Source organism: Elaeis guineensis, chromosome 1 (assembly GCF_000442705.2).
Source record: "Elaeis guineensis isolate ETL-2024a chromosome 1, EG11, whole genome shotgun sequence".
Lineage (NCBI taxonomy): Eukaryota > Viridiplantae > Streptophyta > Magnoliopsida > Arecales > Arecaceae > Elaeis > Elaeis guineensis.
Window position 1 is genome coordinate 181,623,862 of NC_025993.2, and position 14,296 is coordinate 181,638,157.

General features: G+C 38.7%; 1 protein-coding gene across 1 annotated transcript; it reads left to right on the forward strand.

The window, feature by feature from the left end:
* On the forward strand, positions 1–4,670 carry LOC114913905 (putative disease resistance protein RGA3). Its single transcript, XM_073250629.1, is given in 6 exon segments — positions 1–431; positions 433–1,449; positions 1,451–3,485; positions 3,711–3,762; positions 4,017–4,118; positions 4,239–4,670. Coding segments are annotated over 3 exon segments (3,246 nt in total). The 5' UTR covers positions 1–95; the 3' UTR covers positions 3,344–3,485; positions 3,711–3,762; positions 4,017–4,118; positions 4,239–4,670.
* Positions 4,671–14,296: the final 9,626 nt, after the last annotated feature.

The following is a 14,296-nucleotide window of genomic DNA, read 5'->3' on the forward strand; positions in this document are numbered from 1 at the left end:
TTGTGGGAATCGGTGGACAGGCAAATATTATTAGCGCAAATGTTTCTCATCTTCCTTTCCACCGTCCTTCTACTAGTAGGAGTAGAACAGAAAAGATGGCCATGATCGCGAATGCCTTTGTTTCCAAATTATGTGAGATGCTCGTAACCTGTGCAAAGGAAGAGGCTGCCAAGATCCTGGCTGTACCTGACGAAATCAAGAAGCTCCAGAGGAGGCTAGAGAGGATACAGGATGTTCTCGCTGATGCAGAGAACAGACGCTTCGAGAACCAGGCCATCAACCGTTGGCTGAACGAGCTGCGAGATCTCATGTACGACGCGGACGACATCATTGATGAGTGTCGGATTGAGGGCGAAAAGCTTCTCGGCTCAAACTCATCCTTATCTCGTTCTGTTCAGTCGGTACGTTGCCGCTACCCTCCTATTAGTGCTTGCTTACACATATATAGTTAGATTCCGTCGTGAGATTGGCAATAGAATTAGAGATCTCAACCTTAAGCTTGAAGAACTTGCCAAGGACAAAGCTGACCTCAATCTTGCACCTGCTCCCCGTGATGCCCACCGTAAGAGGAGAATTAGCAACAAAACATCTCCTGTATTTGTTCAACTTGATATTGTGGGAGAGAAAATTGAGGATGATACAAGGATGTTGGTGGATTTGTTGATCGAGAAAGATAAGAAAAAAATCTGTGCCTTGGCCATTGTTGGCATGGGTGGGATAGGCAAAACTACTCTTGCTCAGAAGATTTACAATGATGAGAAGCTTCGGGACAACTTCCACCAAATGCCACGGATTTGGTTGTGTGTGACCCAAGATTTCTCCGAGTCCGATTTGCTGAGATCTATCATAAAACAAGCTGGAGGTGATCCTGGAGAGGATAAGGAGAAGGAAGTGCTAGAACCCATGCTCAGCCAAGTCATCACGAACAAGAAGTTCTTCTTAATATTGGATGATGTTTGGGATGCTCGAGTATGGAATGAACTATTATTGAGAAAGCCCTTGCAGAGTAGTTTGGCAGACAGCAGAATTCTGATAACAACTAGAAATATAAACATTGCTAAACAGATGGATGCAATATACAGCCATATGGTGGAGAAGTTGTCTCGAGAAGATGGTTGGTCATTAATTTGCAAGATTGTGTTTAGGGAAGGGGATGAACAAGATATGCATGACTTGAGTGATACAGGGATGAAAATTGTAGACAAATGCGATGGCCTTCCACTTGCTCTTAGGACTGTTGGAGGGGTTCTTCGAACCAAGGCGAAAAGGCAATCGGAATGGGTACAGGTCCTTTATAGCCCAGCATGGTCTTCTACGAAGCTTCTAGATGGGGTGATGGGTGCTTTGTACTTTAGCTATCGAGATCTACCACCTCCCGTCAAGCAGTGCTTCACTTACCTTTCATTATTTCCCAAGGACTACGTGATTCATGAAGGTGTTTTTGTCAATATATATTTGTATCGCAGAGGGCTTTGTAACATCCGAAGATGGTACGCCTTTGGAAGATGTGGCAAAAGGGTATTGGAAGGAGTTGGTGCAGAGGAACCTTCTACAGCCAGATCCTAATTGGTATGATGAATTAGCTTGTAGGATGCATGACCTCCTGCGATCCCTAGCTCAGCATATAGCACGGGATGAGTGCTTCGTCGGAGATGCCCGAGCATTTGAAAACAAAATCATGGCCTCCCCATCATCGATAAAATTACGCCATTTATCAGTTGTAGATGGAAACATAGAAACGATACCTGACTTGATAATGGACCAGATATCCTTGAGGACCCTGTCATTCTTCCGTTCCCCACTTTTCAACATTCTTCCAAAAGATCTCTTAAGAAAGCTGAGGAGTTTGAGGGTCCTAAACTTGAGTGAAACAAACATTTACAATCTACCAACTTCCTTGGGAGATCTTGTGCACCTAAGACGTCTTGATCTCCATGCGACTCCAATAAGAGAGATCCCGGAGAGCATAGGGGATCTTAGAAATCTCCAATTCCTGATACTCCGGAATTGCAAATATTTGCACAGCCTCCCTAGCAGTGTGCTCGGGTTAATCAATCTAATGGTTCTGGACATCATTGGTACACAACTTGATGGACTACCAATGGGAATAGGAAGACTGCACCAATTAAATACATTATTGGGATTTGTGGTGAATGGTAGCGAGGCCTGCAGATTCGGAGTCGGCAGAGATGACAGGAATCAACAGCACAAGGGACGTCAACACGGCAGTTTTTGCACCTTGGAAGAGTTGAAATCCCTCTCCCACCTCTACTATCTTAGCATATACAAGTTGGAAAGGGTATCAAATAGGACTGAAGCAAGAGCTGCTGCACTTCAAGCCAAGCCCCATCTCGCAGTTCTATTTCTGCATTGCACACTACCAAGCAGTTCTTCTGCCGTACAGCAGCCTCGTGCAAATGAGTGCGAGGAGGAAGAAATCAAGAGAATAGGCGAGGTCTTCGAGGAGCTCCGCCCAGCACCATGTCTTGAAGCGCTTGAAATCCATGGCTTCTTCGGCCGTGATTTTCCTAGCTGGATGATCACACGCTCATCGTCATTGCTCCGCAACCTTCGAAGGCTGGTTCTAAAGAATTGTGCTCTGTGCCAGCAACTGCCACCCTTGGGAATGCTACCACAACTAGATTACCTCTGCATTAAAGGTGCTTCTGCAGTCATGAGCATCGGGCGTGAATTCTTGTTGCTGGGCTCTTGCTTCTCCTCCTACTTTCCTAAGCTAGAGACACTTGCATTCGAAGACATGCCTAATTGGGAAGAATGGTGGTGGCGGCGGGAGGAGGAGGACAACCAAACAACATCGTTGCTACCTTCTCTCAAGATATTGGCCATTGGCGAATGTCCGAAATTGAGGTCTCTTCCGGAGAGCCTCCTTTGTCATGCCACTGCCCTGAAGAGACTAAAAATTAAAGGTGCTCATAGCCTGAGAGAAATACAGAATCTCCACTCTCTTACAGAATTGCTCCTGATGGACAACTCCAGTTTGGAGAGAGTGTCGAACTTTTCGGCACTGAAAGACCTATCGGTTCGTAATTGCGAGGAGTTGAAGGTTGTGGAGGGTGTGGATGCCATAGAGCACATAGAGCTCGATGATCGAGAAGCTGAAAACTCTCTTCCGGAGTGGTTAGCAGGTGCTGGTGAAGAACGACCGTGTTTCCCTTCGCTCCGCAAGTTGATTCTCAAAAACAAAATATATCATGCCACCGCCCTCGAGGGATTACAAATTAGTACGACCTACAGCCTGGACCATCGCACTTTTTCAGAGAGATGGTTGAAAGAAGAAATGGAATTGCCATATTTCATTCCGGGAGGTGCTGCTAAAAAATAATCACGTTTCCCTTTGCTACCCATGCGTGCTCAAGTCGAGCGCGGATCCCCTGCGGTGAGCACGGCAAGGTGTGGACCCATGGATGGCGTCCATCATCGGATGGATGGCCATTAAATGAAACATTCGTTGTGCATCGTTTCAGGTACATATTCTAATCAAATTACTCCGTGATATCAGTTTTTCATTTATTTTCTTTTCTTGGCATGGGAAAGGCATTATATTTAGCACCTTGCAGACCGGAGCTATTGCTTTGGTCCATTCGGCCCTATTTGTTGCTTAGTATTGCTCAAACAAAGTGTATATTGTTTCATGATGTGATCTTAATTTTCTTCTTTTCTTTCTCAAATAGTTTGATGTCTCGGTACAGGTATCTCTCATCTTCAACTAATGATTGTGAACTGCAACTAGCAATTAGAAAGGTAAATTGGCTATCATCAGACACACAGTTACCGGAATCTAAGGGGATAAATAGCTTTATTAGTTGCATGGGAGGGCAAAAATTGGTGATAATTTATACATCCTCAAAAGTAAAAGGTTGCTTGGTGAAAAACATCCTCGCACACTTTTTTTTCTTTTATTTTTTTGATGTGAAATTTACTGATAAGTAAAGATATTCTATCATCGATCTTGTTTGGTTTTATACACTTCCTTTTGCTTTTGTATGATCTAGCAGGCCCAACAGATAAGCTTAAGCCCCATTTTATGGAGGCTTCTCTCCAACCGCGTTAGTAATTGTGATTCAAGCAGTCTTGGAACAAGCAATTACCCATCTATGGTACTAATTCTGAAAACCACTAGCTGCAAACGGTGCATGAATCAACAATTATAAGCTGAGATTTGTCGATTGTACTAATTAGTAATATCAAGACTAAACCTCTTTCTTGTTCTCGTGCAGAGAAAGGATTGATGACTGAAAGGCGGTGGCATTCCAGATTTCATTATTTCACCGGCTTAGACCGAAGAAGTCAGCATCATGGACCTAACCTTATGAGATCAGCGTATCATATATCTGAGATGTAAGATATCATCGACCACCGTAGTTGGGGGTATAGACTGGAAAGATGTGAATGAAAGAATGGATTCTGTGAACTTGCACATTATCAGACTCTGGAACTATTTTTGCGCACCATATTTTTTAGGATTTGATCAGGGAAATCGTGTCCAACATATGGTAACCAAAATTTGGAGGGACAAGGACGGGAAGGAAATGATTTTTTTTTTTGGACTGTGTGTGCATGAATGAATGAACAGATGGACTCATGAATGCGTAAATCAAATTTTGTACTTTGATGTGAAGGCATGTAACAGCAAAAAAAAATTCTCCCAACTCATTCAAGCATTCCACGAGATTTCTCTTCCGCAAATTGGCACTCAAAAACACAAGATTCTGAAGCGGATGAAGTGTGTGGATACGAAGTAGACGATTGAAATACAGCTGGAGGGGTGGTAGGGCCGAGTATTGTCTATGATGGGGCGAATCACCTTGGTGAGGTCAGTTCTGACTTCCATTCCTATTTACCTGCTTTCACATGCGGTCCTCTCTAGAGCCATAATGGCGAGGCTGGAGCAGCACTATCATGGATTTCTCTGGGGTTCCCATCTGGGAGGAGGGGGTGGTGTCCATTTGTTCGCATGGGACGTAGTTTGCCAACCCCAGCGAGAGGGTGGCCTAGATATCCAATCCTTAGCTGTGAGAATGGAGGCACTGCTTGCGAGGCATGCGGCTTGCCTTCTGCTTAGTCCAGGCTCCTTATGGTGCGCCATCATGCTGACCTGATATGGCCCACTGCCTATTAGGGGTGACACCCACCCGAGGCAAAACACCTCTTTTCTTTGGTGGGAGATTTGTGCTCGTGCTCTGATGTTTTTCCCCAGATGAGATAGTTGGTGAGAGATGGATGTTCTGTGAGCATCTTTCATGATTGTTGGATTGAAGATCTACCATTCAGCCAATGGCCGACTTTTGTCAGTGTTGAGGTGACAGATACTATGAGAGCGGCTGATCTTCACTGCTCGGATGGTGGAGGGTGGGACCCAATGATTGTGTATCGACTATTTGGTGAGCAGCTTGGGGACTGGATGCTGTCCATTGCAACTCCTATATATCTTTGGCAGTTCAAATGTCAGGGTTTGGGATCGTTTCTATATTTTGAGGATCGTGACGGCTGATCTCTATCAGATTTATCAGAATGAAGCAAGAAGATACAGGGAGCTTGGATGGGTATGGAGGATGAGAGTGCACCCAAAAGTGAGTCTTTTTCTCTGGAAGATGGCTTGGCACCAGCTACTGACCAAAACCCTACTTCGGGGATATTTTATTTTTTGATTCTCTTGGTTGTATTCATACAAGATTTGTTTGAATTAAATATTTTACCAAAAAAAAAAAAATACAAGATTATGCTTGTACATGTAACAAAATTGTGATATAGAAAACATGTGGTATGTCTATATGATCTATAGAAAAATTCATTCGGTGTCACCATATGAAAACCATTTAGACCCAATAATCTGACTGTTATTCATTTGATGATTCTGTTATTTTTATGATAAATTCTGTGGCTAGGGATACCAAATTCGATGGGTGGGTGAGGTTAAATGTAGTCTGGAGCTTTCTCCAAGTTACCATAATCCATGCTTAATCCAGCCTATACTCAATTCGACAATATGCGGTCCAAGCTCGGCATAATGAATGAAGAGTGAGCTCAGGACATTGATCTTGGTTAACTTTGAGACTCCTTGTTTTAGTAACCGATCAAAGATGTAATTTCTATTCATGGCTTATCCTAATGAGCTCAATCACAAATTACTACCCCAAACTATCTCTAATTAACATGCAAAAGTTTGTGATCCAAGAGCAGCCCAACAAATGAAGACAAACCCAACGTAACATGCAAACTGTGGTTCAACACTCAGTCCAAGATGCTATGTCGGACATCAAGCGAATGCTTCAACCATTAATGAAAACTGTTGTGAACATCTTGTGAATCTGCAAAATTTGAATCGGCTACAGGGGTCTGTTCAGCTTCATGACCGGATGGATCTGCAATTAATTTTACTCTTCTTTGACTCCGAATTGATTCATGGCATTAATCTGGGCATTTCCCTCGAAAGGAAGTGACTGTTGGAGGATTCCAGGCTGCTTCTACTATCATCTTTTCTCTGAAAAATGTGGTGAATTTCGACTCTGCCATTGCTTGTAACAGTTTCCAATTCAACTATTCTCTTAGTATTTTATCATTATAAATACTCCATCTGATAAATTAGGTTGGCATTTATTGATTCCCTTTTCCTCAAAAAACACTCACACCTTGGTTGGAAGTCCAGAGAAGAAAAGAAAAGAAAAGAAAAGAAAATATTAGCAAGAAGAGAAAAGAAAAAAAAAAAAAAAAAAAAAATATATATATATATATATATATATATATATATATATATATTTCTTTTCTCTTAGTTGGGAGTTTAGAGAAAAGAATAATTTTTTCTCTTCTTGATTGGAAGCAAAGAAGAAAGAAAAAGAAAGAAAATATTATAACCTTCTTTTACTATTATACCCGACAAATATCTAAAAATAAAAATAAAAATAAAATAATCTGAGTGGAAAAAGGTTTCAACTTTTGATTTTTCCTATCTTTTTTTTTATTTTCTTTGATTTTTTCTATCTTTTCCATCAATTTTTCCTCTATTTTCTATCCTCCAGAACTAAGAAACCCCTCCGTCTCTCTCAAGTGCTCTCTTTCCTCACAAATCTCCAAAAAAAAAAAAAAATTAAAAAAAAAAATCTAAGTGAGAAAAGGTATTATCTTTAAATTTTTTTCATCTTCCTTTTATTTTTGTTGATTTTTTTCTTGAAAAATGCTTCCACCATTTTTCCCATCCACAAGTGTCTCAATCGAGTGGGAGACTTCAAGCAACTTCTTTTTTTCTGTCTGCATGAGTTTCAATTAGGTGGGAGGCTTGAAATAATTCCTAAGATTGAAATGTAATATTAATTTTATTTTTCAATATTAGAGAGATAAGATAGAAATTATAAAAAATTCAACAAACTCTCAATTTCCTTCTTTCCAAATCCGTTTGATTTGGAGGAGGAAAAAATTATAGTTTTGAGGAGATTTATATTTCTCTCTCTCCATTTCTTCCATCTTCTTTTATGAGAAAATTTTCAAGAAAATATTAATTTTTTCTTCTATCCTATTCTTCTAGGGTGTCCGTCCAAGATAGAATCTCCCTGCACAGACAATTGAACAAGCAGGGAAAAGGGCACCACATGCGCTAAAAAAAATCACAAGTACCTTCACAACTTGAAGGCTAAGAAGGGCTATTTCCTTTCATTACCTTAGGGAGTCTATTCTTCATTAGTACTTGAAAAAATTCTGTTATTATAGGCTTGACCTTTTTTCTATTCTATTTCACACGGTGTAAACAGAGCAAAATCGATATATATATATATATATATATATATATATATATATAGCCAACTCAACCATCGATGATTTTTAATCATAGTGCCAGAGTCAGTTTGCGTGACCAAGAAGGAAATGTTCGAATATTTGGAAGCATATCATTGTTGCACTGCCTGTAGTCTGGAACAAATCAAGATTTCACTTTGGTAATAAGAAGGATATTCTTTTTTGGAAGGAAACTTGGACTTTTGATGCTCCTCTATAGATTTTGTTCCCAAAGCTATACAGGATCAGTAGGAAAAAAAATGAAGTGATTACGGATTTTTATAATTTTACATCTTTGAGTTAGAGACTCAAGAGGCCCAGGCACTCTTCATTGTAAATTCAAATAGAATTTGATTGTTTCCTTTCTATCCTTACTGTTGTCAGCCCAAATCAGGATTACAATCATGTCACTTGAGAACTTGGTCAAAAAAGCTCCTTCTCTGCTATATCTTGTTACTGCTTTATCAATTCAAGAGGGGTGAAATATGAGTTTGCTAAATCTCTCTGAGCTCTTCCTGCCGCACTCAAAGTTAGATATTTTTTGTGGCTTTGTTAGAAGAAAAAACTGAATACTAGAGAGTTACTTCAAAAAAAAAATGGTAAGCATTTGAGAGGCTATGTCCTTTGTGGTCATGGGATGGAAAATATTGATCATATTTTTTGCTCCTATCAGTTCTTCTCCTATATCTGGATGAACATTTATCTTTGCCTTGGCATTTTGCACCCTCAAACTTCTTTCACTGATCTTTGTATGAGATGGAGAAAAAATATATTTTTAGTAGCTACAAAGCTGATTGTTCTTCTTCTCTTCACTGCAATTATTTGAAATTGCTAGAATGAACGCAATGCAAGGATCTTCTCAAATAAGTTCTCTTCAGTCGATTCCATTGCTATACAGGGGCTCAGAATATTTATTGAGTGGTTTTCTTTATGCTACCAGAAGATGCTTCCTGAATTTTGTAAAGTTTGGAATAAAATCAGAATTCTTGCTTCATCTCTTCGGTGACTAGAACAACATCTTGGATGATGGTGTTATTCTTCTTTCAAATAAAGCTCTCTTTCTTAATTATTTGTACATGATGTAGGCTACCATTTTAGTCTCAAAATAGAGGCATGCAAAGCATGTACTATATTGTTTTGAGTATCATATGGTCTCAGTGGTACTTGAAATATCTGCTGCATTTGATTCTCTTCTAGAATGGTACAACAGAAACTTCAGGAATAGAGCTTGTCTATGTTAGAACCTTTTATAACCCTTCTCCAAATATTCTAGTCTTTGTATATACCTCCTTTCTTTTTTACTTTGTTATGCAAGTCTTTCTTATCAATAAATTCTAGTGGCATTTGCCTCCTTTATCATCAAAAAAGAAAAAGTTTGCATGGGCTTCTTAATAGCTTAACACCACGCACATGCATAAAGAACGGGGTATAGGGAGGGGAAATCAAAAGTAAAGAACTTGCCTTCGAGAAAGTATGGTCGGAAGCCTTCTTAACCTTTTTGAAACCTTATTGCAGTTGAGCATGCTATCTTTCGAGTTGTACTTATAGGGGGTGTCGTTGTTCTTTTGAGATGCCATCTCCATCCAGTCCATCTCTTCTTCTAACTGTGCGAAAGCTTTGTGCAGGGGAGCATGCCATCACCTAAGCTGTACTTATAGTGGTGGTTGTTCTTTTGAGGTATCATCTCCATCAAGTCCCAAGCTCCACTCAAAACTTTCTTCTCCAATATTTGGAAGTTTGTTTGCTTATTTCTTGAAGTGCTTCATCTACAATCATGCCTTAAAGATCTGTGTGCTTAAATTGGCCATCAAGTACTCGATTTGATCCGATCTGATTTGATCATATCCGACTCATTGCCACCCCTTTCATTTGAGGACTATTTGACTGAAAACTCGGCTGCCATATTTTATTCTCTAATTTTAGATTAATCTGATCAAGATGAAGTCATTAAAAACCCAAATCCCTCATGCTTATTATGTAACTATTAATATTTTATGCACACATTAACAAATTTCCTAATATTTTTCAAAAATTTTCAAGATTTGTTGCAATAGAAAATAAATGTCAAAAAAAAAGAAATTTTATGCACACATTTTAAAGCATCAAAAATAAACAGAACTACTAGCTAGTGACATGTTATTTTAGAATTTATAAAATTAGATGCAAATTCTACAATAAATAAGATATGCAAATATTAGCAAATTCAAATTCATTCTCGGACTGCAGGAAAAGTTAGGTGCTAATATTTTTGCATATTTTGAAATAATTAAAATCTTAGAAAATATAATTAGAAGGGAAATAAGAAAGACGTGCCTGAAATAAACGAATGTTGGAGCATTATCTTGAGAATGAAGTCTACCCTCTCGAGCAAATATCTAACAACATTATCCTCAAGGTACAATGAACGAGACTCAACCAAAAGCCTCTTATCACATGCATAATTATATAGAGGTATGACCCAAAAGCTTCCCTTAGTTATCCACAAAAAAAAAAAAAAAAAAGGGGTAGAAGGTACAATAAATTCGGCTCAACTCGAAGCCTCCTATCACTAGCAAGGTCATATGAAGATATAACCCAACAGATTCTTTCGGTTGCATAGAAAGATAGTAGATAAATAGGGAGAGAATGAGAGAAATGAAGTTAGGGGAGAATTTTTCGGGAAGGGATTTTATTTCTCACAGAAATTTTGAACTTCTATTCTGTATCTAAGATCCTAGACTTGGAATATTTATGTAAACTCATTTCAGGTAATGCTCGGAGAGGCTCATAAAAGCCTCAACAACTACTTCAAGAAAGCCATAAAAGCCTAATTGTGCTAGCATGCCATAAAAGTCGATTGCACCACTATTATTAGTGGTACTGAAGTCTTATATAGGCTCGATCCAAGTGATCCCCAAAATGGCCCAAAGGCCTCAACAACTACTTATGAAGGCCATGGCCTATACCTGTGCTAGCATCTCATAGAGACTGACAACTTTGATGTTCCATTTGAAAGAGTAAAATAAAGGACAGCTTATTGGATAGTTGCTTTTGCTATAGAGCACTCAGAACCATTTTTTTAGATGGACATGCGAGATATCCCTAATCCGTTTAGAGATATTTTGTTTTTTTATTATTTTAGATGTATATGTACTAGAAGGATTTAAATGATCCACCTTATCAAAATAAAATAAAATAAAATGAGGATGACTGAGACTTGAATTCTAATCTTTATAATTTGAATGAAATGGAAATGTGGCAACTAGATTTAAAGTTTAAATTTTGAATTGTATGGGAGTATAGCTAAAAATGGTACCCATGCACGGGTCCACACCCATGAACACTCCGGGCAAAGATCTACCTTCATCATGCCAAAGATCTTAGCATCAAAGTTGTGCAATGTCAAAGGAATGTATTTGAAAAGGACCCCATTTATTAAATAGAAACAACTTTTTAGCCATGTGGCTGGATGATTATCATATACACTAGAGATTATAGTTTCTTTTTTGAGTTTGTTTGAATAATAAATGCCACATATCATATGGATCATTTCACTACAATAAAGAAAAGTCTATAGTAGGAGTTAAAATCATGAAGAAAAAACCTAGAAAATTATTGGCAAAATTTGGACCAACAATTTAAAAACTATGGCAACATGTAGTTTCGCTAAAAATTATTGTCGTAGCTCGGATGACCCTTGTTATATTTATCTGCAGCTTTGTTGTTCCATGATGTATTTGCCAAATTTTAGGTGGAACCTTGCCTTCATTACAACTTGCCCATGATATACCACTCTTCGCTAGCTGGTCTCCAAGTGGGAAGGTAATAAGCTTTTAATCAAAACCATATATCCGGAAATACCAAGAACAACTAGGTAGTTCTTTAAGTTGCTAATTAGGCATCAAATTAAAATTTCCTTGCGAGTGAAAATTCACAGAAAATTGATTTATGAGTTTTTTTTTTTAAAGCAAAATGGTGAAACCAGTACCATCGTACGTCTTAGTGACATAATAAAATGGTGAAACAGGTTAGAGACCTGAGAACAAACGAAGCCCGAAAAGGCCTCCCATACAAAAACTAGCAACTACTGGATCGGTTAGGGGAGGACCCTTGAGATTGCCCAATACAAAATGACAACACCTATTCTACATCAGTTCAAAAATCACAGCTCCCAAGCCCATTCATACCACACATCAAAACCACCCATCCGACATCTATTATCATCTCTGTTTTTATGTCTCTTGCTATGCAATTTTTTATGCTATGGTAGGCATGATTCGACATATCAGTTCTTTCCTTCTATTTTTAAAGGTTTTTGCTATAGCAGGTGTGATACGATTGGTTCTTGGTGTCTGATCCCAATACATTGTCTCATTTTTTCCGTTCCAGTGGTAATTAATTAGGCCATAGCATAGCATTCCCACAATCAAACAATATTTTATGCCACAAGAATCTATTACTATTTTTATTTCAATAAGGTAGAAAGCTAAAACTAGTATGAGAACTTGCGAGGGAGATGCAACCAACAGCTCAGAAGCCCAAAATCAAAATTGGGTTAGACATCAGCTCCAAACGCGTTTGTCATTTCTCTCTCTCGGGTTTTGGAAACAAGGAAAACTGGAGGGAACGCCCATCCAAATTTCAAAGACTTAATGAAGAGGAGAGTTACGTCAAGGGAGAGTAAATATAACGGGAGGCCCACATGATGAGAGGAACAAAGACGTAAAATTAATTAGAAGTAAAATTTTTAATTAGAATGAGGCCCTCCTTGCACAGGGTAGAGAAGACTCGGTGAGAGCCGACGACCGAGTCTTCCGTCCACCAACCAGAGAGCCGACCTCGTCAATAGCAAAGAATATTCTACATTGCGTTGGATGAAAGCTTGACTTTGTTGCTACGTGCATAGCTCATGACAAAGAAAAAGCAATGAGAGCTCCAGAATAAAATAAATCAGTCTTACCCAAATCACAAATTCTATGATATAGGAAACTAAAAGTCAAGTCAAGTCAAGGAAACTAGAAGGTGAATTATTGGAAATAAACGGTCATGCCTATTATATCGAAGCACGAGGCCTTGGCTCCATCTGTGATGCATGCACGGGAACATTTTGAGAACCTTAGGCGTTTTGAGCCCTTGGACCATGCATTAATGAGATACATGAAAGGTTAGTTTCGGATGTTCGTGCTACGCGCATGTATGGATCATGAGTATACTTTTGGTATCGGCGTGTATGACCGAGCTGCATCTGGCCCTTCCAATCCACCTTCTACACTAAAATAAAAGATGAAAGAAAATAAAAAAAAATACATTCAAAATAAAATAATGGCAGATAAACCATGCTTTTTGTGATGGATGATGAAGGAAGCGAGACAATTACCTCTGATTTATTATTGATTTTTCTTTTTGATGAAATTGGGGACTAACAGGCAGTTAACTCATTAGTCACCAGCAATCTTATTGTTAATAAAATAACTGATTTATTATTGACGAGGAGAATGAATGTACAAATTACTTACAAATGGAAGGTTAAAGAAGATGATGACAAGCATAGTCGGGCTGTATTCAGTGTATTTGGCGCTCGAAGGGGATTGTAAAGATGATAGAGAGCTCCAACGTTTTCTTGGCCTTCAATTACCTTGTTATTACAAAGATGCTCTGATTGGTGAAATGTTTGAAGAATACTTGGAGGACAGAGAAGGAGGAACTATTCGGCCTTTGAAAATTTCCCGAGTTCCTTCCATACCAAGCAAGATGCTCTGAATGGTGGTGTCACGCCCCGAACCCAACACCCGGGTCGGATACGTGATGGCCACACACTCCTTAAAGCAAGCCCTAAAGAATATGCAAGGCCAACTTAAATCATTACAATCTTATCAACCATAATAATTTATTTCAACAATAATTCATAAAACTTGCATAATTACAATTAACATTCCTTCAATCCTCTGATCAGGTATCAACGGTACTCTATTTATGCATCCGCTCACTCACAAATCTATACCATAGCCAACCATGGACATCTTGTAACTCTGAGAAGAAAAAGAAAATGAAGGGGTGTGAGCTTTACAGCCCAGTAAGAATTCCCATATCACACCAATATAATAATATAATCTGAAAATAATGATAGGCAATAACACGTAAAAGTCGATGTTCACTGTCCAGAATACTGCAAACATTTATAGATTATCTGTTTTATCAAAAGAGATGCATCATCATATGTTAAATAAGTGAAACAATTTTATTCAACGATTGTTTCATGTCTTATCTTTCTATTTTCTTCTATTATCACATCATCTTTAATCCTTTCTTTTTGGCTTTGGCTTTGGCTTTGAACTACCAGGATCATGCGACGATCTTTTATTCGGATCGATTTCTGTGATCTTCCTCGGATCGAAATATTCATGATCTTTCTCGGATCAAAGTGGCCATGATCTTTCTCGGATCAAATCATTCACGATCTTTCTCGGATCAGATTCTTCATGATCTTTCTTGGATCATATTCTTCCACACATAAGCCTGTGCGGGCTGTCCC